Source organism: Mastigoproctus giganteus, chromosome 5 (assembly GCF_048544385.1).
Source record: "Mastigoproctus giganteus isolate SK-2022 chromosome 5, ASM4854438v1, whole genome shotgun sequence".
Taxonomy (NCBI): Eukaryota; Metazoa; Arthropoda; class Arachnida; order Uropygi; family Thelyphonidae; genus Mastigoproctus; species Mastigoproctus giganteus.
In genome coordinates this window covers 91,431,088-91,457,154 of record NC_143579.1, presented here as the reverse complement: position 1 = coordinate 91,457,154, position 26,067 = coordinate 91,431,088, and the positions used below count along the sequence as shown (strand labels likewise).

Genomic DNA, 26,067 nt, shown 5'->3' with positions numbered 1-26,067 from the left:
AACAAAGATTTGAAGAACAGGGTCATCTGCTGATTTTTCTTTGGTGTCCATTTGTTGTTGTTGACTAGAAGTTAGGATATGTTTTTCTTTAAATCCTTCATCCGGAGTGTGTATGTTTTCTTGTGGTATGGTAATTGGTGTATTTACTGCTTGGGTTTGAGTTGCACTGTACAAAGATTTTACGTAATTTGAGAAAGACTGTTTTGGAGGTACTGTTATTTCAGTTTGCGATCCGGTTGATTGGAATTTTTTGGTGGCTTGGGCATACGTAGGTCTGTCTGCATGAATTGGTGGTGAGATGATTCTTTTTGCTTCTTGGTAAGAAACATTATGCTCAGTTTTACATTTCTGGATAAGTTTCTCACTTTTCCAGCGCTCGCATATTCTGGCATAAGCGGGATGATCTTTTTTGCAATTTGGACATACTGATTGAGGAGCATTACAGTTTTCGCAATCGTGTTCGATTGAACCACACTTTGCGCAAGTAGGGGTTCCCCGGCAAGCTGTTTGGGAATGTCCATACTTCTGGCATCGGAAACACCGTAGCGGGTTTGGGACATATGGTCTGACATTACATACCAGATATCCGGCCTTAATGGATGATGGACGATTCGGTGTGTTAAAGGTCAAGATCAGATTGCGGGTAGGGATCAGATTACCATCTTTTCTCGTGGAGATTCTCTTGACATGAATAACTCCTTGTTCTTTCAGTTCTTCTAGCATTTCTTCTTCAGTTACATCTAGTAAGTCCCAGTTTGAGATCACTCCTTTAGAGGTGTTTAGTGATCTGTGGGGTGTTACAGTTACTGGGAGACCTGCAAAGAAATTTGTTTTCAGAAGTCACTCAGAATGTTTGGTATTAGATGTCTCAATGAGAATATCTCCTGATCTGAGTCTTTTTACGGATTTTGGAGATCCTGCTTTACTTTCCAATTCCTTTTGAATTCTAAAGGGAGAGAGTTTGCCAACTGCATTCTCACCAGTTGAATGGATGATTAGATAGGTTGGAATTGGATATGTCTCTGGCTCAGTTTTTTGGCGCTTTGCCGTTCCTGCTGTGGAACTGTCTTTCTTTTTTGATATCTGGGTTGCGTCTGGCAGCCCAGATAAGTCTGAGTTTGATTTACTCATGATATGCTCTTTTTGGCCCCGGGAGATTGTCTTTTTCTCCCAGGTTACCAGCCCCGCCACGTGGAGGCAAGAGCGGTGCCGCCTAGTGACCCAAGCGAAGAAAAGGGTTAGTAGTAACTAAAAATAAAAAGAGGGATTAAAGAAAGGTGGCTTTCCTTTCTAGGTTATAGTATTTGAATATATCTATTTAAATATAATATTCAGGAGTTATCGGACTTTCGAAACTCAGGAGAAACGTATTTACAATTAAGCGTACTAGATAATCACTCTGGAAAGGCGCTGTGGTCACTAATATCGCTTGGCACTCGGGGCCCTTTTGAGAAGAAAATTTTTAGAAGAGTTCAATCCCATCAGCATTATACAAAAAATCATGCATCAAATGAAGAAGGTTATGAATTTATTTTTCATAATGTTCTTCAATTTCAAATGCCGCAATACAATTTAAAATTTTTAAGCCAGCCAGCCAATGCTGGCTGGCTTAAAAATCTTTTATCAAAATCTAAGGCCTTTTCACATAACTGAGAATCCAAGATTAGTTTATTTTGTATGAACTACATAAATACAGCATTATCAAGCTTTGTATCTTCTATATTTCTTCACTGTTTTCCTGACCCTTGTATCACCGCAAGCATTGAGAAAAATTTATAACAGAAGGAGCATTCTCCTTCATATCATAAATTGTAGACAATACTGCATTAAACTATTTAACTGTTTAACAAATTATTGGAGGGGATGGACAGATAATGTGGGAGGGTTATTTATTTTTATTTATTTTGGCTCATGCTTTATAAGCTTGCTTTCTTGCACCATTTGCCACTACTAATACAATACTAATTCTTTCATGGATCACAACTTTATCTGAAATGAAGAACAAATGCTTTCATCAAATGCAACAAACTTCCAAAAAGCAATTAGGCAAACTTCAGCCTTCACTCAGTGAAGTAAATCATACAACTCAATTGGAAGAAACATGAGTATTCCAAACTACTTCCTTTTGTAAAATACAAATTGAAATTTAATAATTCAGTTTTGGAATACTGTACTAGATTACAGCTAGTGGCCAAAAACAATAACAATAAATGGCATCTTCTGTAATAACATTCCAAAGTCTTCTTATTGCTTCATATCAAAAGAAGCAAGCATCAAAAAAGTATGCTTAAGCATGTGATGGTTGAAAGTTTCAACATGGAGAACTGTTTAGAATGCTACTCTTGTGATATGAAACCATAAAAGTTAAAATAAAACAGCATGATGTGCACGAATGAGAGAGAGAGAGAGAGAGAGAGAGAGAGAGAGAGAGAGAGAGAGAGAGAGAGAAGCTTAATATATAGAGAATGTGCTATTTCATAAACTTTAAAATCAATCAAGTAATGAAAATTAAATTTAAAAAAAAAAAAAAGAGAGAAACGGAGCATGAATAATCAGCAATCAAAATTCAGATGTTCTAGAAATAATTTTGTGAATATATATAGCAATTTTATACAATATGTAGTATAAATATATGTGAATTTTGTGAAAGTATAACACAGCATAGTATAACACAACAATTATGTGAATATTTTTGTGTACATAAACTGTAAAACTATTAATGATGAAGAAGAAAAATAAAGCAATAAAGAAATAAATGACTGCAAACATAAGTGCTGAATACGCAATAATATCCAACAAGCATCACATAATATATAATAGTAATATAGAGGCAATATGGAAAAAGTGAGGAAAAAAGAGCAAAGAAACAAATAAATAAACAAAGTAGAAAGGGAAAGAGAGTGCAAGGAATATGTATCTAAAAAATTTTGAAAATACTAAATATAACGCAAATATAGCTAAAGTTATACACATAAATAATAATTTATAACAACTCACTGCCTTCACCAAGGCCAAAACAGTGTGAAATATCAAAAATATGCAACCAACCACAAAATAAAAATAGATACAGGACAAGCAAGGAAAAAATTTAATACACGACTTTTGTACCCAATCTCATCAGAGGATCCCTGGATACAACAGCCATGAATATTAATGCATTTTGAACATAATGCAAATTACTGCAAAATACAAAATGGCTTTTGTATCCTGGAGCTCTCTGACGAGACTGAATACAGTGGTAATCTATATTTGTTCCATGATTTGTTTACCTATATCTATTTTTCTTTTGTGGTTCACTGTATCAACATTTGTGATATTTCACACTTTTATGGCCTCTCGGCATGGTCAGGTGGCACTGGTCTAAATGTATTATTTATTGGCCTATAACTTTGTCTATATTTTTGCTTTATATTTAGGGAAGGGGTAAAGGGAAGGGTTTTTGCTTTTGTAAAGGCGACTACGGTGGTCTCAGACAGTATTTAAATTCTATACAGTGGAACCAACTAATGATGTTACCAACAGCAAATTCAAAATGGGAAGCATTCAAAGTATTCATCTAGGAAGCTACTAGGCTTTACATACCAACTAGGCAACTCCATAGCCAGGTGGGAAGGAGCAGCAGTGCATAAGCACACGCTTCTTGATTAGACCGGGGTTCGAGCCCGTCACCACCAAATACGGAGGATGCGGAAAGGTCAGGGAATGACCACCGAATATCCCGGAGCAATATGGCCTTAGTTGCTAATGCTCCTAAAAACAAAACAAACATACCAACTAAGTAATATTGATCAAGGTTTAGGCCTAAATGGATATCACATGAACTAATGAGACATATGGCAGAGAAGAAAAATACATGGGATACATATAAATTAATGGGTGACGTGGAAAACTAAGATAGATATAAGCTGATCTGTAACCAAGTCACAAAGGAAATTAGGCAGGCAAAGGCAGATTATGAGAAATCTTTGGCAAAGGATGCAAAGAAAAACAGCAAAGAGTTCTTTAATTATGTAAACTCTGGAAAAAAAGGGATGAATCAGATTGGTCGACTGGATATTGATAGTTCAACTGTTGATGATCCTGCTCAGGTAGCTAACAAACTAAATGAGTATTTTGCATTTACATTCACACATGAGGGGTTATTAAGGATTGAAAATACCAGAAGGTTATCAAATTGTAGCAGGGTGCTTAATAATTTTGTAATAACTGGGAGCAAAGTGGAGGAGAAATTGTTGAAGATAAACATAAAAAAGGCACCTGGGGTGGATGGCATCTATCCAGTTATATTAAAGAAGGCAGCAAAGGAAGTAAGCAAAGCCTTAGCCATAATTATCAGAGCTTCCTTGGACTCAGGGGAGGAACTCGTGCACTGGAGATGTGAAAATGTGACCCCAATTCACAAAGGAGGATCAAAGTGCAACACAAGTAATTATAGACCTATTAGTTTAATTTCTGGTCCAGGGAAATTAATGGAGGCACTGGTTAAAGAAGCACTGCAGGATCATCTAGACAACACTTCAGTTATAGCTCTCGGACACAGCATAGGTTTGTTAAGGGGAAGTGGCTTGTCTGACCAATGTGACTGGATACTATGATGTGGTCACAAAGCAACTGGATGCAGGGAATAATTTTAATATGATATATTTGGATCTTAGAAAGGCTTCTGATACTGTTGCACATGGAAGATTGCTGCACAAATTGGAGGAGTGTGACATTGGAGGCAAATTGTTGCTATGGATAAAGGGATGGTTGAGTGGGAGAAGACAGAGAGTGGTAATCAATAGACCCTGCTCTTTGTGGACTAATGTTATTAGTGGAGTCCTTCAGAGTTCAGTGTTGGGTCCATTGTTGTTTTCTGTATTTATAAATGATATTGATGTTGGTATATCAGGCATAATGTCAAAGTTTGCAGATGATACGAAGGTTGGAAGTGTTGCTAATGACACTAATGACAGTATGCTGCTGCAACAGGATCTAGAAAAGTTGAGCAGATGGGCAGAGAGGTGGCAAAAGAAGTTTAACATTGACAAATGTATAGTACTACATATGGGAAGCAGTAACCCCAGAGCAACGTACCAACTCTGTGGTACTACACTGACAGTGGTAGAGAATGAAAAGGACCTGGGAGTAATTTTGTAGGCAGATATGAAGTTTTCTGAGCAGTGCAGACTGTCTGCAAGAGTAGCTCATGGTGTCTTGTCAATGATATACAGGAATTTTTCTAGCAGGGATAAGGAGGTGATTATCCTCTTGTATAAGGCAATGGTCAGGCCAGAACTTGAGTACTGTATACAGGTCTGGAGGCCTCATTTTAAGAAGGATGTAGAGCTGTTGGAACGAGTAAAGAGAAGGGCAATGATTAGTGAATGGAACAAAGGGTTGCTCTTACGAAGAAAGGCTTAAGTTTTGCAGGTTACAGTGTTTGGAGACTAGGCACCTGCAAGGTGATCTGACTGAGGTGTATAAAGCCTTGAATGGTTCGGGCATGCTCAATGCTGATGGGATTCTTCCTCTTGCTCAGAATAATCACCTGAGAGGGCATAAATTCAAATTGAGGAAAGACAGTTGTAGGATAGATCAGCAGAAGTTTGCCTTAGCCAGTGGGTAGTTGATTGGTGGAACACACTTCCATCTTTTGTTATGGAAGTTGATAGCCTAAATAAATTTAAGGCTGAGCTGGCCAGCTATTTGGAATGACTGGAGGGGTTAAATCATTGCTTTTTTTTTTTTTGCTGATGCTGCATAAGCTTGCTTTCTTGCATCGCGTGCCTCTACTAATGCTAATGTTAGTTATAAGCTTAATGGCTCTGATGAATACAACAAACAGCTGTACAGAGAAATAGAATGGGGCAGTAAATTAGATTGTCTTTTAATGGGGGATTTTAACTTCAAAAATATAGATTGGAACTTCTGGTTTGTTGATTCACACATTATCAAACCTTTTCTGGATTTATTGGATGATTGTTTTCTACAGTAGCTTGTTCAAGAGGCAACAAGAGGGAATAATACTCTTGATCTGATTATCAGTAGTGATTCTTCATGCATTAAGAATCTGAAGATAAAGGAACCACTAGGTGGCAGTGATCACAGTGTGCTGATGTGAGATTTACTCAAAGAGGTAACTAGCAACACGGGTAAAGAGAAGGATTTTTGCTTTCATAGAAGTGACTATGGTGGTCTGAGAAAGTTTATAAATTCTATACAGTGAGACCAACTGATGATGTTAGCAAAAGAAAATTCTATATCGGAAACATTCAAAGAATTAATCTTGGAAGCTACTAGGCTTTTCATACCAACAAAGAAATATTGTTCAAGATTTAGGCCTAAATAGATATCAGATGAACTAATTAGACATGTGACAGAGAAGAAAAATGCATGGGATACATGCATTTTGCTAATGGCACCACTAATATTAACATAACAAGTGAAACCAAAGCCTATGGTAGATATAAATAGGTCTGTAATCAAGTCACAAAGGAGGTTAGGCAGGCAAAGGCAGATTGTGATAAATCTTTGTCGAAGAAAAACAGCAAACAGTTCTTTACTTATGTAAACTCTAGAATGAAGGAGATGAATCAGATTTGTCCCCTTGATATCAATGGTTCAATTGTTGACAATCCTTCTCAGGTAGCTAACAAACCGAATGAGTATTTTGCATCAAAATTTACACATGAGGAGTTATTCAGGGAGGGTAATGCCAGGGGTTATTAAACTCTGGCAGTGAGCTAAATGATTTTGAAATAATTGAGAGCAAAGTGGAGCAGAAATTGTTGAAAATGTATATAAACATAAGAAAGGCACCTGGGGTGGATGGGATCTATCCAGTTACATTAAAGGAGGCAGCAAAGGAATTAAGCATACCCTCAGCCATAATTATGCTTGGACTCAGGGGAGGTACCCATGGACTGCAGATGTGCAAATATAACCCCAATTCACAAAGGTGGAACAAACAATGACACAAGTAATTACTGACCTGTTATAACTTCTGTTCAGGGGAAATTAATGGAGGCACTGGTTAAAGAAGCACTGCAGGTTCATCTAGACAAGACTTCAGTTATAGCTCGGACACAGCATGGGTTTGTTAAGGGAAAAGTCTTGTCTGACCATTTTGATTGGATACTATGATGTGGACATAAAGGAACTGGATGCAAAGAATAATTTTGATATCATATACTTGGATTTCAGGAAAGGTTTTGATACTGTTGCAGAAGGAAGACTGCTGTACAGATTGGAACAGTATGGCATTAAGGGAAAGTTGCTGCTATGGATAAAGGGATGGTTGAGTGGGAGAAGACAGAGTGGTAATCAATGGACACTGCTCTTCGTGGACTAATATTATCAGTGTAGTCCCCCAGGGCCCAGTGCTGGGTCCATTGTTGTTTTCTGTATTTATTAATGATATTGATGAATGTATATATCAGGCTTAATGTCCAAGTTTGCAGACAACACAAAGGTTGCCAGGTTGTCAGGGTTGTTAATGACAGTAATCTCAGTATTCCACTGCAACAGGATCTAGAAAAGTTAAGAAGATGGACTGAGAGGTGGTGACTGAAGTTTAACAGAGACAAATGTAAAGTATTGCATATGGTAGCAGTAACACCAGAGCAATGTATCGACTGCATGGTACTATACTCAGGGTGGTAGAGAATAAGGATCTGGGTGATTGTGCAGTCAGAGAAGATGTTTTCTGAGCAGTGCAGACAGTCTGCAAGAGTAGCTCATGGTGTCTTGGCAATAATATACAGGAATTTTTCCAGCAGGGATAAAGAAGTGATTATCCCCTTGTATAAGCAATGGTCAGGCCACATCTTGAGTACTATATACAGATCTAGAGGCCTCATTTTAAGAAGGATCTAGAGCTGTTGGAACGAGTGCAAAGAAGGGCAACCAGATTAGTGAATGGAACAAAGGGTTGCTCTTACGAAGAAAGGCTTAAATTTTGCAAATTACAGTGTCTGGAGACTAGGCACCTGTGAGGTGATCTGACTGAGGTGTATAAGGCCTTGAATGGTTTGAGCAAGCTCAATGCTAACATAATTCTTCCTCTTGCCCAGATTAATTGACTGAGGTAACATAAATTCAAATTGAGGAAAGACAGTTGCAGAATAGATGTGTGGAAATTTGCCATTAGCCAGAGAATGGTTGATTGCTGCAACAAACTTTCATCTGTCGTAGAAATTTACAGCTTAAATAAATTCATGGCAGAACTAGACAAAAATTTGGAGTGAATAGATGGATGACATGGAAAGGGGACTTTTTTTTTTTTGACTGGTACTGTATAAGCTTGCTTTCTTGCATCATATGCCTCTACTCGTATTATTCATGGTTGTTGTATCCAGGGCCCTCTGACTGTTGGGGTGTCTATTACACTGAACAACAAATTTTGGGTCATTACTTGTTACAGGCTTGAAAGTAAGTTTACTTTATAGATTTTGGGGTGCTAAACACGGAAATAGTGCTTAAAAATGGCAGACTGCTCTTGTTTCAAAATAGTAGTTTTATATTTATACAAGATATTTTTTATTTATATGGCAGTGAGATGTATCTAAGAGAACATACCTGTATCAAACAGAGACCTTTTCGCCTTTTGCTTGTATTCAGCTCCAGGAGCATCCCTTTTCACCATATAAAAATAATCAGCTAACATGGTGGCACTTGATTTGCTTTTGTATCTTTGTCCCAGATACAAAAGCAAATGGAAGTGCTCATCATGTTCATTGGTAATGGCACCACAGTTTGACGGGAAGAAATCCAGGTGTGAGTGCAAGAAATGCATATTCAATGATACGTTGCACCCCAGTTTTATGTAAGAAGTAATGAGATCTTCCACAAGCAGCCAGTAGTTGCCGACATTAAAATTTCCTAAAAAACCAGTCAAATCATTTCAGTCAAGACTTTCCATGCTGATTTCTCGCTATCACTAAGGACACATTCGAATTGTTCGTCTTTGAAAAGTTGCCTTATTTGTGAACCAATAAAAACCATGCCTTAATCTTTTCTGTACTAAATCTTGGGATTTATCTTGCAAATAGGTGAATGCAAAACCATTCACTTCCAAAGCCTTCACAAAATTTTTCATGAGCCCCAGTTTGATGTGGAGTGGTAGAAGCAAAACTTTATTTGGATCTACCAGAGATTCAAATGCTAAGTTCTTCATTCCAGGTGTTAATGATTTTTGTTGAGGCCAACTCCTCTTCTCGTAGTGCATACCTTGGCATGAATATCCCACTCACAGAGAACCCTTTTGTAGTCCTAATAAAATGGTGATTACCTTTAAATCACCACATATCTGCCACCCATACTTTTGATAGTGTACACCTAGGAGGATGTTCTCCATATTTGCCTATGTTTCTTTTTTTTGGAAAGCATATGCAAAAGGTATTAAAGGCAGCATAATAGAACTGTGTTAATAATAGAACCTTAAGGCTAACCTTAGAGGAGTCTATAAATAGTTGCCATTCTTCAGGAACGTGCCTCATGTCCATTGCTGCCATTAAACCATCCACATCTTTACAAATAGTGAGTTCACCTTCTGTTTGATGGAATTTATTGTAGTCTTTATTTCAAGTGTGAAATGTTGTCCCTTTGACAGAATGATCTAGAAGATTCCACTGTTGTAGCCTCAAGGCCAAAAGCTCTGCCTTATTCTTTTCGAGATCCTTGATGAGATCATTAAGCTCACTTTTTGTGATCTTATGTAGTTCAGAAGGATAAAGGTTTGAACAAAATGGTGGTTCCCTTGACATAGACGGCTGCTGCACTTCATGAATATCAAGTTGATGTTCATAATTGTCTTCATCTTCATCAGAGTGTACAGAAAAATGGTCAGGTAGTTCGGGAACAGATAGTACTTCACCATGAGGCAAGGAACGATTTGAAAATGGTATATTTGAGTACATCACTGTCCACTTTTTCTTCATGGGAGGCACCATACAGAAGCAACAGTACACTCAGTATATACCATCAATAAATTAGCTGATGCTATCTGTTTCTGTTTGTCATTTGCCAGTTTTTCTAGGTTCAAATATACTAAGAATTTACTGCTAATAGAATTTTGTGCTAAATTTAAGGTATATTAAAGAAATTAAACTAAATTGATATTAGCAGTAAATTCTCAGTATATTTGAACCTAGAAAAACTGGCAAATGACAAACAGATAACCTCAGATAATTTATTGATCGGATATACTGAGTGGAGCTAACCCTAGTTAACGTTCCATTCAATGTAACCAAATATCAATAATTAGCTACATCATCATTTTAATTTTACTATTTTATTATAATATGTGTTTATTTGTAGGGTACAACAAAGAAGTCCAACTTAGGTTACCTAAATACTTGGCCCTTTGGCCACATGGGTATAGTTTTTTGCCCCTAATACTTATATTCTAAATTCTTATTAAATTGCTCCAGTTGTATGCAATTTATCCAGTTTCTCCAGTTGGTATTAAAAATAAAAAATAAGGTTTTATATATATATATATAAACTATTGCTTTTATGAATGTGAAAATTTATGTTGGAGTTAGCATAGTATCATTAACCACTAGAAAAAATTTTAAAAGGTATTAAAAAATGGACACACTGTTAAGTGTTTAAATTTGGCAAATGTACCAATCCTCATGCACCCCACAATGCAAAACCGGTATGCCTTTCAGCAGATTAAAAAGATATGAATCAAAATGGAAAACTCAAGAATTGATGAACATGGAAAAAAGGTTGGAAAATCTACAGATTATCAAGGACTCCATTCACTATGAAATGAATGAAGTAAATGTGTAATCAGATTACTCAAGAGGTGAGGAAGGCCAAGGAAGATTATGAAGTGGATAATATGTGACCATGAAAATAAAAGAAATAACCTATATTCATTTTCTACAGAGAAACAGCAAAATCAGCATAGATGACTTCATTTAGACAGCTGATGGGGTGAACAAGTTCTTAGCATCGATTTCACATAAGAATCTACTTTTTATGGGTGAAGACTGTTAGTTAATCTAACATTTATGCAGCTTTAAATGATTTTATGATAAGCAAAAAAAAAAGCTCTGAAGGAGGAATTATCATATTTAGAAATGAAAAAAACACAAGGATATCTATCTGGTTATACCAAAAGAAGTGACAAAGATGGTCACTAAACCTTTAATTACAATAATGGTCTTGAAAATGTGCATCTCTCTCTCTTTCTCACACACACACACACACACACACACACACACACACACACATACACATGGGCAAAACTATCGACTTGTAAGATAAATTTCTCTGCAAAGAAAAATTTATAGAATCTATGATTAAGAATACAGTACATGGTCAACTCAATAGTAATTATATGATAAGAGAGTTACATTATGGTACCCTTCAAGAAAAATCTCTGGCCAATTGCTAAGGTATGAGCTGTGGCTAGAAAGTTCCAGAAATTGGACTTGGCTAATTTTTTGCTTTTGTCCCCTTCAAAGTAGTTTCGTTGAGCAAATCTACAATGAAGCCATTTCTCCCTGTTACAGGTGGAAGCATTTCTCAAACTCTTTTTTTTTTTATGTAGATTTTAATACCCTCAACAAATGTTGCTGATCTTGCTCCACAGACCTAAAAATTGTTGCTTCGGTAGTCTTTATACTTGGAAATGGAGTTTCCCAAGTATATGTTCTATTTGAAGGATCTTTTTGCTGTCAAAAATTTCTGATAACAAAGGATGAGCCAGTGCATTGTGGCAATGCAACACTCAGTTGCCCGGCTGCAATTCACTTTATGGTAAAATATCTGATTGACAGAGTGTCCTTTAGGAATGGATCTGAAGCGGATAATACCCTTTTTATCAAAAAAAAGTTATCTTCCACTGAATCCATCTCTCTTTTTTCATTTGAGTTCACACTGAAATATAAAGCCAATATTTAAACCCCGTGATGACATAACCCAGAAGGGTTGGCTCTGCTCTTGAATTTTGCTCAAAAAGATCAGTGAAACCTGTTATCATCTCAGTTGTTAGTCAAGTTTTTTGGCATCATGTTTGAACAACCTCCTTCATTTCAAGAATACATACTCTTAACATTTTCATAAGTTTTTTCTGTCACTGGATAGCTGGTTCAAGAATCACTATGGATATTTTCTCTTCTTCAAGAAACTGTTTCTGCCACTTGAAAACTTGTTCCTTCAGTACAGTAGACTTTCCATAAATTTCTGGTGAAAATTCATAAATTTCAATGGGAGTTTTGCTTAACATAACCAGAAATTTCAGATTTATGTTCCATAAGTTATTCACACATCTTTATATTTTTGAAGTAAAAACCACTAATTTAATTTAGACTGTAAGATATGCAATTAATGTACAACTTACAACCACTTTAATGATTATAACGACAGGTTAAGAAATATGATACAACACCTATCATTTGTGATACTGATGGTGATACCACAAGCTTCATATATAAAAATCTGCTGATATTAAGTTGGGTAGTAACTCTTAACAAAAAAAAAAAAAAAAAAACAACGAATATTACTGTAGCAAGACAGACAAATCATACAACTGGCCTAAAAAATGGTAATTTAACTTTAATGTTAGTAAATACAAAGATGTACATCTATCTATTACGAGAAATCTATGGCAAAGAATGCTAAGAAAAACAGCAAGGACTTCTTTACTAATATAAACTCTAAAAGGAAGGGGATGAATCAGATTGGTCCACTTGATGCTGGTGGTTCGACTGTTGATGATCCTACTCAGATAGCTGATAATCTGAATGTGTATTTTGCATCTACATTCACACATGATGAGTTATTAAGGGAGGAAAATGCCAGACGTTTATCAAACTGTAACAGGGTGATTAATGATTTTGTAATAACTGAGAGCAAAGTGGAGTAAAAATTATATTATGCATACAGGTCTGGAGGCTTCATTTTAGAATGGATGTAGAGTTGCTTGAGTGTGTACAGAGAAGGGCAACAAGGTTGGTGAGGGGGAACAAAGAGATCCTCTTACCAAGAAAGGTTTAAGTTCTGCAAATTGCAGCAGCTGGAGACTAGGCACCTACGAGGTGATCTGATTAAGGCGTATAACGCTTTGAATGGGTTGAGCATGCTGAATTCTGATGGAATTCTTCCACTTTCTCAGATTATGAACCCGAGGGGGCATAAATTCAAATTGAGGAAAGACAGTTGTAGAATAGATGTGCAAGAATTTGCCTTTAGCCAGCAGGTGGTTAATTGCTGGAACAAACTTCCATCTGTCGTGGAAGATGATAGCTTAAATTCAAGGAGGGACTGGACAAACTTTTAGAGGGAATGGATGTATGAAATTGGCTTTTTTTTGGCTGATACTATATAAACTTGTGCACTTGCTTTCTTGCATCACATGCTTCCATTACTACTATTACTACTATGTTACAGTAATCCCAAGTTAAATTATCAAATGGAGATAGCACTCAGAACTACTGAAAAGGAAAGGACCCAGGTGTAATACAGTCCAATATGAAGTTCTCTCAACAATATAGTAAAATGCAGAAAGGACTGCATATGGTACTAATCTGATATACAAGAATTTTGTCAGAATAGACAAAATATCTTGAATATTGTATAGAGCACTGAAGACTTCATTTCATGAAGGATATATGAACTTGTTTGAAAGAGTATTAATGAGGACAAAAAGATTAGCTGTGGATGCAAGAGAGAGAGAGAGAGAGAGAGAGAGATACTCAGAGTAAGAAACACCAATTCTATGCTATATGTTTGTGGTGGGGGGGATTTTAACACAATATATGAAATCAAATAAAATTTGCATGCTTTACTGCAATTGATTTTTAATGATGGGGATCATTCTGATCCCAATGAAGATGGTCATTAAGTACTCAGCAATAAGGCCTAGCCTTTATATGCTAGAGGTAAAACCATTATTCATAGTTCTGCCTAAGTTGCTAATATTTTTTTTTTATTGCAAATTGCATAACATCACTAGAACAGGTGAATCCACTATACATCATATAACATATACAATTTAAAAAGGTATTAGCAGCTTAGACAGAACTGTGAATAATAGTACTTATTCAATTTTCACAGTAATTTACCCTGTAATTTTAATGGAGTGTATTGAACCATTGAGGTTAATTATGAGGGTATCTTTGGACTCAGGGGAGATTCCTTTGGATTGGAGAGGTGCCAATGTATTGCCAATACAAAAAAGCAATTCTCTGACTGAAGTTGTAACTACAGACTGATTAGTCTGACTTCAGTGGTAGGAAAAATGGCATACTTGCATTATACGGGGTATATCAATGCACCTGATATCATTCTTGCAAATCTAGGTTTAGTGTCATGTCACTTATACACAGGTTGAGAAAACACACTTTACTCCCACTTGGCGCTGGACTATTTAAGCAAAAGAAATATAGTTTTTTTTTTAATAGATTTTCATTTTGAACTACTTAAACAAGGTTACATTAGTTTACGCCACCAATTTTGGACGGATTCAAGCGAAAAACAGTGTCCATTATCTTGTATACATTATCTTGATTATGAAACTGTTTTACACATGAATTCGTTAGTCTTGGGTTTCATCCTCCACTTACCGCTGTTTGAAACTGAGGATAGTGGGGGATAAACTTAAGTTAGGGTGTTTATACCCTACTTGCTACTGTTTTAAAAGAGCAAGTAGGGGATAAATACCCTAATTAACACCAACCATGGCGGGCTGGCATGTCAATCACTACTGCTTGCACCGATTAGTCGCTTTTTTTTAATTTTCATAATTTTACATTTACTAGCATAATACAATGTTTTTTTTGGTTTTTTTTTATTTGATAATTTTACATTACCAAGCATAATACAATGGTTTTAAATCCAAACTGTGATTCGCTGCCGAAGTGTATTCCCAATCTATGTATAAGTGACATGATACACTAAACCTAGATTTGCAAAAATGATGTCTGGCGCATTGATATACCCAAGATAATGCAAGTATGCCGGACAAATCTTGGAGGCAATGATTAAGAGTGCAATCCAGGGACATTTAGATAGACATAGCATTCTAAAGGACATTAGCATTAGTAGAGGCATTTGATGCAAGAAAGCAAGCTTATGCAGCATCAGCCAAAAAAAAAAAAAAAAACCACTTCCACTTTACCCCTCTGTTCGTTCGAAATACCTGTCCAGCTGAGCCTTAAACTTATTTAGGCTATCAACTTCCACGACAAGGGATGGAAGTCTGTTCCACCAACCAACCACCCGCTGGCTAAAGGTAAATTTCCGCACATCTATCCTACATCTGTCTTTCCTCAATTTGAATTGAGGAAAGACAGATGTAGGTGATTATTTTGAAAACTCTCAGGTGATTATTCTGAGCGAGAGGAAGAATCCCATCAGCATTGGGCATGCTCAAACCATTCAAGGCTTTACACACCTCTATCAGATCACCTCACTGGTGCCTAGTCTCCAGACACTGTAATTTACAAAACTTAAGCCTTTCTTCGTAAGAGCACCCCTTTGTTCCATTCACTAATCTTGTTGCTCTTCTCTGTACTCGTTCCAGCAGCTCTACATCCTTCTTGATATGAGGCCTCCAGACCTGTATACAGTACTCTAGGTGTGGCCTGACCATTGCCTTATACAAGGGAATAATCACCTCCTTATCCCTGCTAGAAAAATTCCTATATATCATTGACAATACACCATGAGCTACTTTTGCAGCCCGTCTGCACTGCTCAGAGAACTTCATATCTGCCTGCACACCCACCCCCAGGTCCCTTTCATTCTCTACCACTGTCAGTGTAGTACCACAGAGTTGATACGTTGCTCTGGGGCTGCTGTTTCCCATGTGTAGTACTTTACATTTGTCAATGTTAAACTTCATTTGCCACCTCTCAGCCCATCTGCTCAACCTTTCCAGATCCTGTTGCAGCAGCATAGTGTCAGTAGTGTCCTTGACAACCCTGCCTACCTTTGTATCGTCTGCAAACTTCGACATTAAGCTTGATATACCATCATCAATATCATTTATAAATACAGAAAACAATAATGGACCCAACACTGAGCCCTGAGGGACTCCACTAATAACATTAGTCCATGACAAGCAGTGTCCATTGATTACCACTCTCTGTCTTCTCCCCCTCAGCCACCCCTGTTACAACATACAAAATCGCTTTGTTAGGGGTAACTCATGCTTAATTCATTTAGTAGGCTATTTTGACACAGTTACTTATGAGCTGGATTTAAGGAATAATTTCAACATAGTTTATTTGTATTTTAGCAAAGTATTTGACTCCGTCCCTCATGAGAGGTTACTGCATAACTTGAACATGTTAGGACTACTGAAAATATTCTGAGATTGACTGCTGGGTGGCTGCAGTGCAGAAGGCAGAGGGTTGCAATTAATGGATATTCTGCACATCAGGAGTGGAGTGGAGTCTCTCAAAGATCAGTTCTTGGAGCACTGGTATTTCTCAATTTCATAAACGAAATCAATGACATTAATGATCATTGCAAGAAGTACTCCTTCGGGATGACTTGAACAAACTTCAAAGATGGTCAGAGAAGTGGCAGCTGTGTTTTTAATGCGGCAAAATGCAATCTATTACACTTGGGGAATAGCAACCCCAAAATAAATTATACATTTGGTGGGGTTGAATTAAAAACAGTTGAGGAAGAAATGGTTCTGGGAGTTATTATACAGTCTGATATATAGTGTTCTGAGCAGTGTAGACAGGCAGCCAGGAAAGCCCATGGTGTCCTATTGATGATTTATTGAACATTCTCCTGTAGACATAGGGAGGTCATAATCCCACTGTATAAGGCAATTGTAAGACCACATTTTGAATACTGTGTTCAAGTATGGAGACATCATCTGAAAAAATATACATTGAGCACATTGAAACTGTCCAAAGATGGGCAACTCAAATGGTGAGATTGACCGTATAAGAAAAGACTCCAATTATGGGGGGGGGGGGGCACAGAGCTTGGCAACCAGGCACCTCAGAGGTGACCTGATTGAGGTTTACAAGGTTCTGAGAGGAATTAATAAAATGAATGAAGGTAGAAGTCTCACTGTTATAAAAAATTACATAACCAAGGGTTCATGAATTCAAATTACAGGGCTGAGGTTTAGATTATATTGTAGGAAGTTTTCTTTTAGCCAGTGAGTCGTTGATTGCTGGAACAACTTGCCTTTGCAGGTAGTTGAGGCTAACAGTTTCAATAAATTAAAAGGTCAACTGGATATTTACCTGTGTGAGGAGGGAAGCATATAATTTGCATTTTCTTATCTACTTGGGGTTTTTTTTTTTTTTTTTTTGCCAGTGCAGCAAAAGCCTGTGGCTTCCTTGCATATATGGAAAATACTATTACTTATATCTTTAAGGCTTGGCTAAGCCAAGCTTGGCACTCAGTACTTGACATTTGAAGATTAAAGATTGAGATCAGAGATTAAAAGCAATAAAGAAAAAGAATTTTAAATGATTTCAACTACATGTTGAAATAACCCTCCTGCAATCCTACGGTACAGTACCATACTGTGCAGCACAAATGCCACCCAGTTCTAGGGATTAAAGGCACACATAATGGTTGTTGTTGTGATAAAAATGAAAGTCCTAACTTCCATACACCACTTGGATGCTCAGTTAAACAAGATACATTATTTGCCAACAGGCAAAAAGCTAGGAGCTTCAAAAGAGCTGTCATGGCAGTTTTTAAGATTTTTTAAATGTACAGTAGATTCACCAATTCAGGTGATACTATACAACTTAAAAAGGTAATAGCAACTTAAGCAGAACTGGTAGTGGTCTCCGTTTTGAATATAACCACAAGCATCGGCCTTCTGTGGGAACAGAATGATCCACACAATTGAAAATTGAATGCAGTAACTTGTTTTTTTGTTTTGTTTTTGGTTTTTAGGTGCATTAGCAACTAAGGCCATATTGCTCCGGGAATATGCGGTAGCCATTCCCTGACCTTCCCGCATCCTCCGTATTTGGTGGTGACAGGCTCGAACCCCGGTCTAATCAAGAAGCATGTGCTATGCACTGCTGCTCCTTCCCACCTGGCTACGGAGGCACCGAATGCAGTAACACATACGAATTTTGACTCTTGTTCTGTAAGATAATGTTTATAAACAAAGCGCTTGCATTTGAATCTCATTGAAGTATTTAAGACCACAAATGGGTTGTCTCATAAATGGAGACATTTTTGCTTTTCAGGATGACAAGGTGATGTAATTGGCATTAGCCATATATTGTAAGGAAGCCACAGGGTCTTCTGCTGCACTAGCTTAAAAAACAAAGTAATATAAATAACAAAATAAAAAATATATATATAAAAATAAATAAAAGAATAAAAAATTATAATGAAAAACAACCTTATGTGTTTTGCTCTTCATATAGGTTAATTAGCCAGCTGATCATTAAATTTTGTGGTTATTTGGGACTGTCAGCCTTGACTACCCATAGAGGTAACTTATTTTAGTATGTCAATTTGGTGTGACATAAACATTGAGAAATCAAAATTGAGAGTAGGAGTGTGTTATAGGGCTAATGACTCTGATGAGTATAATAAAAAACTGTACAGGGAAATAAAGTGGGAAAGTAAATCCGAGATTCTTATAATGGGGGATTTTAATTTCCCGGATATTGACTGGAATTTGTGGGTTATTATTATTATTATTATTATTAACCATATGGTGCAAGGAAGAATGAGGCTTATGCTGCACCAGCCAAAAAAAAAAAAAATCCAACGTTAACTTGAGAGAGAGAGAGAGAGAGAGAGAGAGAGAGAGAGAGAGAGAGAGAGAGAGAGAAGTAGAAGGGAATCACCAAGAAAGCAAGAAAGAGAACAATGATGATGATATCCACCTCAGGACCCTGGGTTTGCCAAGCCCATACTCACCAGATGTGAGCCCTGTGGGTTGGTCACTCACACACTAGCAAGGCTTTTGGGGATTCACTGGATGATTGTTTTCTACATCAGCATGTTTGAAAGGTAACTAGATGGGGTAATACTCTTGACCTGATTATCAGTAGTGATTCTTCATGTATCAAGAATCTGCAGATAAAGGAACCACTAGGTGGCAGTGATCACAGTGTGCTGAAGTGGGATTTACTCAGAGAGGTAACGATCATCAGGGGTAAAGGGAAGGGTTTTGCTTTCGTAAAGATGACTATGACGGTCTGAGAATTTAAATTCTATATGGTGGAACCAACTGATGATGTTACCAACAGCAAATTCAAAATGGGAAGCATTCAAAGAATTTAGGAAGGTACTAGGCTTTACATACCAACTAAGGAATATTGTTCAGGGTTTAGGCCTAAATGGACGTCAGGTGAACTAATGAGACATGTGGCAGAGAAGAAAAATGCATGGGATACATATAAATTAATGGGTGACATGCATGGAAGCCTATGATAGATATAAGCTGGTCTGTAACCAAGTCACAAAGGAGATTAGGCAGGCAAAGGCAGATTATGAGAAATCTTTAGCAAAGGAGGCAAAGAAAAACACCAAAGAGTTCTTTACCTATGTAAACTCTGGAAGGAGAGGGATGAATCAGATTGGTCCACAGGACATTGATAGTTCAATTGTTGATGATCCTGCTCAGGGAGCTAACAAACTAAATGAGTATTTTGCATCTACATTTACACATGAGGGGTTATTAAGGATTGAAAATGCTAGAAGGTTATCAAATTGTAGCAGGGTGCTTAATAATTTTGTAATAACTGAGAGCAAAGTGGAGAAGAAATTGTTGAAGATAAATATAAAAAAGGCACCTGGGGTGGATGGCATCTATCCAGTTATATTAAAGAATGCAGCAAAGGAAATAAGCAAACCCTTAGCCATAATTATGAGAGCTTCCATGGACTCAGGACTCAGGGGAGGTATCCATGGACTGGAGATGTGCAAATGTGACCCCAATTCACAAAGGAGGATCAAAGTGCAACACAAGTAATTATAGACCTGTTACTTTAACTTCTGTTCCAGGGAAATTAATGGAGGCACTGGTTAAAGAAGCACTGCAGGATCATCTAGACAAGACTTTAGTTATAGCTCGCACAGCATGGTTTTGTCTGACCAATCTGATTGGATACTATGATGTGGTCACAAAGGAACTGGATGCAGGGAATAACTTTGATATCATATATTTGGATGTTAGAAAGGCTTTTGATACTGTTGCACGTGGAAGATTGCTGCACAAATTGGAGCAGTGTGGCATTGGTGGCAAATTGCTGCTATGGATAAAGGGATGGTTGAGTTGGAGAAGGCAAAGAGTGGTAATCAATGGCAATGCTCTACGTGGACTAATGTTATTAGTGGAGTCCCGCAGGGTTCAGTGTTGGGTCCATTGTGTTTTCTGTATTTATAAATGATATTAATGATGGTATATTAGGCTTAATATCCAAGTTTGCAGATGATACGAAGGTTGGCAGGGTTGTTAAGGACACTAATGACAGTACACTGCTGCAACAGGATCTAGAAAAGTTGAGCAGATGAGCTGAGAGGTTGGCAAATGAAGTTTAACTTTGACAACTGTAAAGTACTACATATGGGAAGCAGCAACCCCAGAGTAACATATCAACCCTGTGGTACTACACTGACAGTGGTAGAAAATGAAAAGGACCTGGGGGTAATTGTGCAGGCAGATATGAAGCTTTATGTGTAGTGCAGATGGTCTGCAAGAGTAGCTCATGGTGTCTTATCAATGATATACAGGAATTTTTCCAGCAGGAATAAGGAGGTTATTATCCCTTTGTATAAGGCAATGGTCAGGCCTCACCTCGAATACTGTATACAGGTCTGGAGGCCTCATTTTAAGAAGGATGTAGAGCTGTTAGAACGAGTACAGAGAAGGGCAACAAAGTTAGTGAATGAAACAAAGGGTTGCTCTTATGAAGAAAGGCTTAAGTTTTGCAGATTACAGTATCCAGAGACTAGGCAATTGCGAGGTGATCTGATTGAGGCGTATAAAGTTTTGCGTGGTTTGAACATGCTCAATGCTAATGGGATTCTTCCTCTTGCTCAGAATAATCACTTGAGAGGGCATAAATTCAAATTGAGGAAAGACTGTTGTAGGATAGATCTGTGGAAGTTTGCCTTTAGCCAGCAGGTAGTTAATTGGTGGAACAGACTTCCATCTTTTATTGTGGAAGTTGGTAGCCTAAACAAATTTAAGGCTAAGCTGGACAGATATTTGGAATGAACGGAGGAGTGAAATGGGAGCGGGTTTTTTTTTTTTTTTTTTTTGGCTGATGCTGCATAAGCTTGCTTTCTTGCATCGTATGTCTCTACTAATGCTAAAGCTAATGCTAAAAGAAAACTTCCTAAAATCCAGCTTTAATCTCTTGAATTTATTGACCGAGAATCATAAATGATTCTAAGTGCCAGAACAGTAAAAATTTTTGCCTTCATTCATTTTACTATTCCACCTCAGAACCTTATATACACTTCAATCAGGTCTCCTCTAAGTTATCAGGTTGTCAAGCTGTCTAGCTCACATATTCAAAATTTTCCCCCATATGGGTGCTCTTTTGCAGATCTCTCCCACTTGATGCGATCTCCTCTTCTGATCTGACAAGTGGATTGCCTATCTTCAAACCCTTTCAAGAAGTTCAATGTCTTTTTATAGGTGCAATCTCCACATGTGGGCACAGCATTCAAAGTGCAGTCTTACAATTGCTTTATACAATGAGATTATAACCTCCCTATGAGCAAATGTATAATAAATCATTGCCCTCCCTTTGTTACACCATGGGCCTCCTGCATTGCCTGACTACACTGTTCAGAAAACTTCATGCCCAACCAAATGAAAATTCCCAAATTCCTTTCTTCCTCTACTGTTTTTAATTCAGCCCTACCAATATATAATTACTTTGGAGTTGCTATTCCTCAAGTGTAAGGCTAAACCATATATGCTCCCTTCTTTTGGTTGGTGACTGTAAGAATTTCATATTAAAATGCAAAAACCTCTTGCATTTTGCTACACTGCAACATAGCTTCCAGTTTCCTGACAATCCATGAAGCCATACAAGTGATCCTGAAAAAGCACTGCTTGCTGCTGACCGTCTGTTACTATTCCTTGAGTTAATTCAAATTAAGGAAAAATAATTCATTTTACAATGGATGTAAGAAAATTAGCCTTTATTTAGAGAAAAATAAACTGTTAGAACTCAAGACATAGAGTTACATGAACTCTATGCCTTGAGTTCATGTAAATTTAAAGAAGGATTTGATAAATATTTAGAAAAATTAAATAAAATAAAAAAGACTTAGAAGGTATTTTATTTTGCAATTATTATATTATTACAATTTTTTTAGGCAGATACTACATGAGCTTTGTTTCTTTGCATCATTCTGCCACCTAATACTAATAAATAAAACATGATAAAATGAATGCTTGCCTTTCCTGCTCTGTATCAGAAGATGAAGCCAAGAGGTCATCATCTTCCATACTATCATCTCGATAAAATACTGCACAGGGGACAACCCTAAAGCAGAAAAAAAAAAAATCATATCGGATGGATAAGGAGAATTTGTGACTGTATAAAAAAAGCCAAAAATATAATGAAGCTGAATGAAATTTATGACTAATATTAATAATTAAACTTCATGTTATAGCTCTTTCTTAGAACCTTCATTAGTGGGCTGGGACTTATAAAATTGAATTCAGGATTACATTATGAAAGAAATTTGTCCAAAGAAATAATATTTCATATTCTACAAACAATAGTATCTATACTGGTCACACCTAAACTGGACAAAGACTATTTATCATATCTAGATAGGAAGCTTCTTTGACATGATGATAGCCTAGCTAAATGTCTTAGTTGTGATGTTTTGATTTTTAATGACAGTAAATGCTGGTTGCTGATGCACTGTTAGTTGTACTGCAATTGTTGGAATTTTGAGGTATCGGGATGTTAGGGTAAAAATCAAGTGCAAATAAAATGAGAGAGAAGGTGAAGGATCCCTTCTGGAAGACTTTGCTAGCAGAAATAGCTGGATGGGAAGGGATAGTTACTTTCCCTCTATTCTGGTTAATAGTGTTTGATGTGGACCATATACAAAATACCTTCAAAAATTTCCTTCTCCTGTAAAGTATAGGGTTGTTAAAATTAAAGTATCCATATGTAGAGGGCCCAGGAGTGATTTCTAAGGCTCATACTGAAGAGAAATTTGGACAGCAGGTAAAATAAAGAATGCGCCCACTATTTATTGGGAAAAAAAAATTAGTTACAAAATTTGTCTGTATGGCGCGTAACTATCTTAGTTACGATTATGCAAATAACATAAGTTATTTGCATAATCGTAAGTTATTGCCACAGCTCAGCTCTACTGTACTGTATAAAAGAAAAGCAGTCTTTTCAAAATCATACAGTAGATGTTTGCCTGCACTACAGCAGCAATGCCAACAACGTTGCAGGTAAAGGTACTATAGTGAAGCCGTACTATCAGAAAAGCAACAATGCAGCTGTGGCTCTCAGAGAATTCCGGTGTCAGAAGGCGTGGACCTATGACTGTTTGTGCTGTCCACAAAATGATTGCAAAATTTGAAGTGACAGGACATCTTGGTGTTCAGCCAGGTAGAGGTCGAAAACGAGTGAACTCCTCACCTGTTGAAGACGTGGCTATGGCTGTTGTGGATTTATCAAGTCAATCTCCATGTGGTAGCACAAATGTGCCAGCTGTTTCTCGTGAAGTGGACATGCTGTATTCCACACTAAGGCTAGTAATGCATCAGGTGTTGCAGTACTATCCTTACAAGATGCACATGCTACAGCAGCTAAAGCATGGTGATGCAGATATTCGTTTCACATACACACTTCAGTTTCTGGCGCGAATGACAGTGGATATCACTTGACATGGAAAATCCTTTGGAGTAATGAAGCCAACTTCTGCTTAAATGGATAAGCAGTTGTGTGAATACACACAACTGTCGCATTTGGCTAACAGAAAACCCTTGAGTTATCCAAGAGGTCCCATTGAATTCTACAAAAGTGACAGTGTGGTGTGGATTTATGGCCACATTCATGATTGGGCCATATTTTTTTGAACAAGTAACACGGACTGACCCCGCACCTGTTCCATAACTGGACAGCGATATTATGAAATGTTGGCAAATTTTGCAATACCAGAGCTGCAACAATGTGGGTTCCTTCAGGATACCATATCAAGATAGTGTGCCAACTCACATCCACCATTGTGTCCAAAGATTGCTAAGGCAACACTTTACAGACGAACGGATCATCAGCCATTGTTTCCAGACATCTTGGCCACCCTGATCACCGGACCTCACCCCATGCAACTTCTGGTTGTGGAGTTTTTTGAAGAACCAGGTGTGTTGGGAAGGGTGTCAAACTCTAGCAGATCTGAAGGACAGCATTAGATGTCATGTGCTGGCATGTCCAGTTGACATGTTACATTCTGCTGTAGAAAATGCTGTTCTTCGAATGGAAACTGTTGTTGACCAAAATGGAGGACCCATTGAACAATTGTAGAGCTGTTCAAGTAATTTGTATTGCCACAGCACCATATAGTGACAAATTTTGTAACTATTTTTTTTTTCCAATAAATGACAAGTGCATTCTTTATTTACCTGTTGTCTAAATTTCTCTTCAGTACGAGCCTTAGAACTCACTTCAGAGCCCTCTAACATTGGGATACTTTAATTTTAACAACCCTGTATATACTTGGAGAAGGAAAGTATATTTTTGCAAGTACACTTCCATACAGTTGCAAAAAAATTTCTAAGTTTTCCACTTAGAAAATTTTTGGATCTTGGTGAATGAAAGAATAGATGAGATCAGATGAAGCAGAAGTCGAAAGCACCTATTTTCAGCTATTTTACAAAACCTCACTGAATAAGCCAGCAAGTTTTTGGTAAACTTTTACGTTTTTATATTTATTGTATTCTAAATTTTATTTCATCTTAATAGTTTGTATCGCTTAAATTAGGTGTAAACACTTGGCTATATAAACAGCTTGTTAGCAATAATTTTTGGTGCCAAACAAAGCATCAACACCCCATTTCTTTGTTATGTTGTTTGTTTTTTTGGTTTTTAAGAGCATTAGCAACTAAGGCCATATTGCTCCGGGATATGCGGTGGTCATTCCCTGACCTTTCCGCATCCGCCATATTTGGTGGTGATGGGCTCGAACCCCGGTCTAATCAAGAAGTGTGTGTACGCACTGCTGCTCCTTCCCACCTGGCTACGGAGGCACCTCCCATTTCTTTGTGGAATAATAAATAATATACTTAACTGAATATAAAAACATTTTATAGAGTAGTGCAAACTCTAATTTTCTAGTACTCTGAACTGTTAAATCAGAGCAGTTGGTGTGTTACAATAATCAACACAGAATTTCCAACTGGTGTCATTCAACTTATTATATAGTGTTTTATCAAGTAGATTACATCATAGTGTAGTTCAATGTAAAATATTATATCATCGTGAGCTCCCAGTTTACAAACTTTTGATGACATAAAAAAAATTTTTGACATTGGACATTTAATTTACAAACTTACATCACAATTTCACAAACTTTTCCACAAATTCATACAACATAAACTTTTGAAAGTAAAATAGGCAAGAATGAAATGTTTTCAGCCTTTTACGGTATTCAACATTTTTAACATATATTGTACATGGAGATCTGAGTATTTACTCAACAAATACAGGGAAATGTTGAGAAAAAATGAGAGTTGGGGTTGAAAATGAAAGTGTCTGCAATTTTGCAGACAAGATAGCACGGGTTACATAAAGAGCCTTATCAATCAATTCAGCTTGGAAAGACTGTATGCAAGACTCATATGCTAGAGTTTTTCTCAGCATGGACTATGCTTTGTTAACAGATGAAACTGTTTTTACGGTGATGGGATGAACTTAAACAGAATGGTGTGCAAACATATTTTCTGATACTATTGAAGCAGTGTTAGGTGGGTCTAAAAACTACTAGCTTTGGGGAATACACTGACAAATATATCAACAGCAGACAAAAGCACAGAAAAATTTTATTCTTGCACAGCTTCTACTGGGATGTTAACCAGCTAGAAAACAAAGAGTGGGGAATTAGTGGGCCTGCTGGAGCTCCACGTGGGAA

The 26,067-nt window shown here is 37.2% G+C and overlaps 1 protein-coding gene across 1 annotated transcript in view; it reads right to left on the bottom strand.

The window, feature by feature from the left end:
• The window catches only part of LOC150085556 (uncharacterized), a 327,690-nt gene that overhangs the window by 198,736 nt on the left and 102,887 nt on the right, over nt 1-26,067 (bottom strand). The window contains exon 5 of the mRNA XM_090374600.1: nt 22,368-22,454. Coding sequence (XP_090230726.1) covers nt 22,368-22,454 — 87 coding nt within the window. The remainder of the gene's footprint in view (nt 1-22,367; nt 22,455-26,067) is intronic.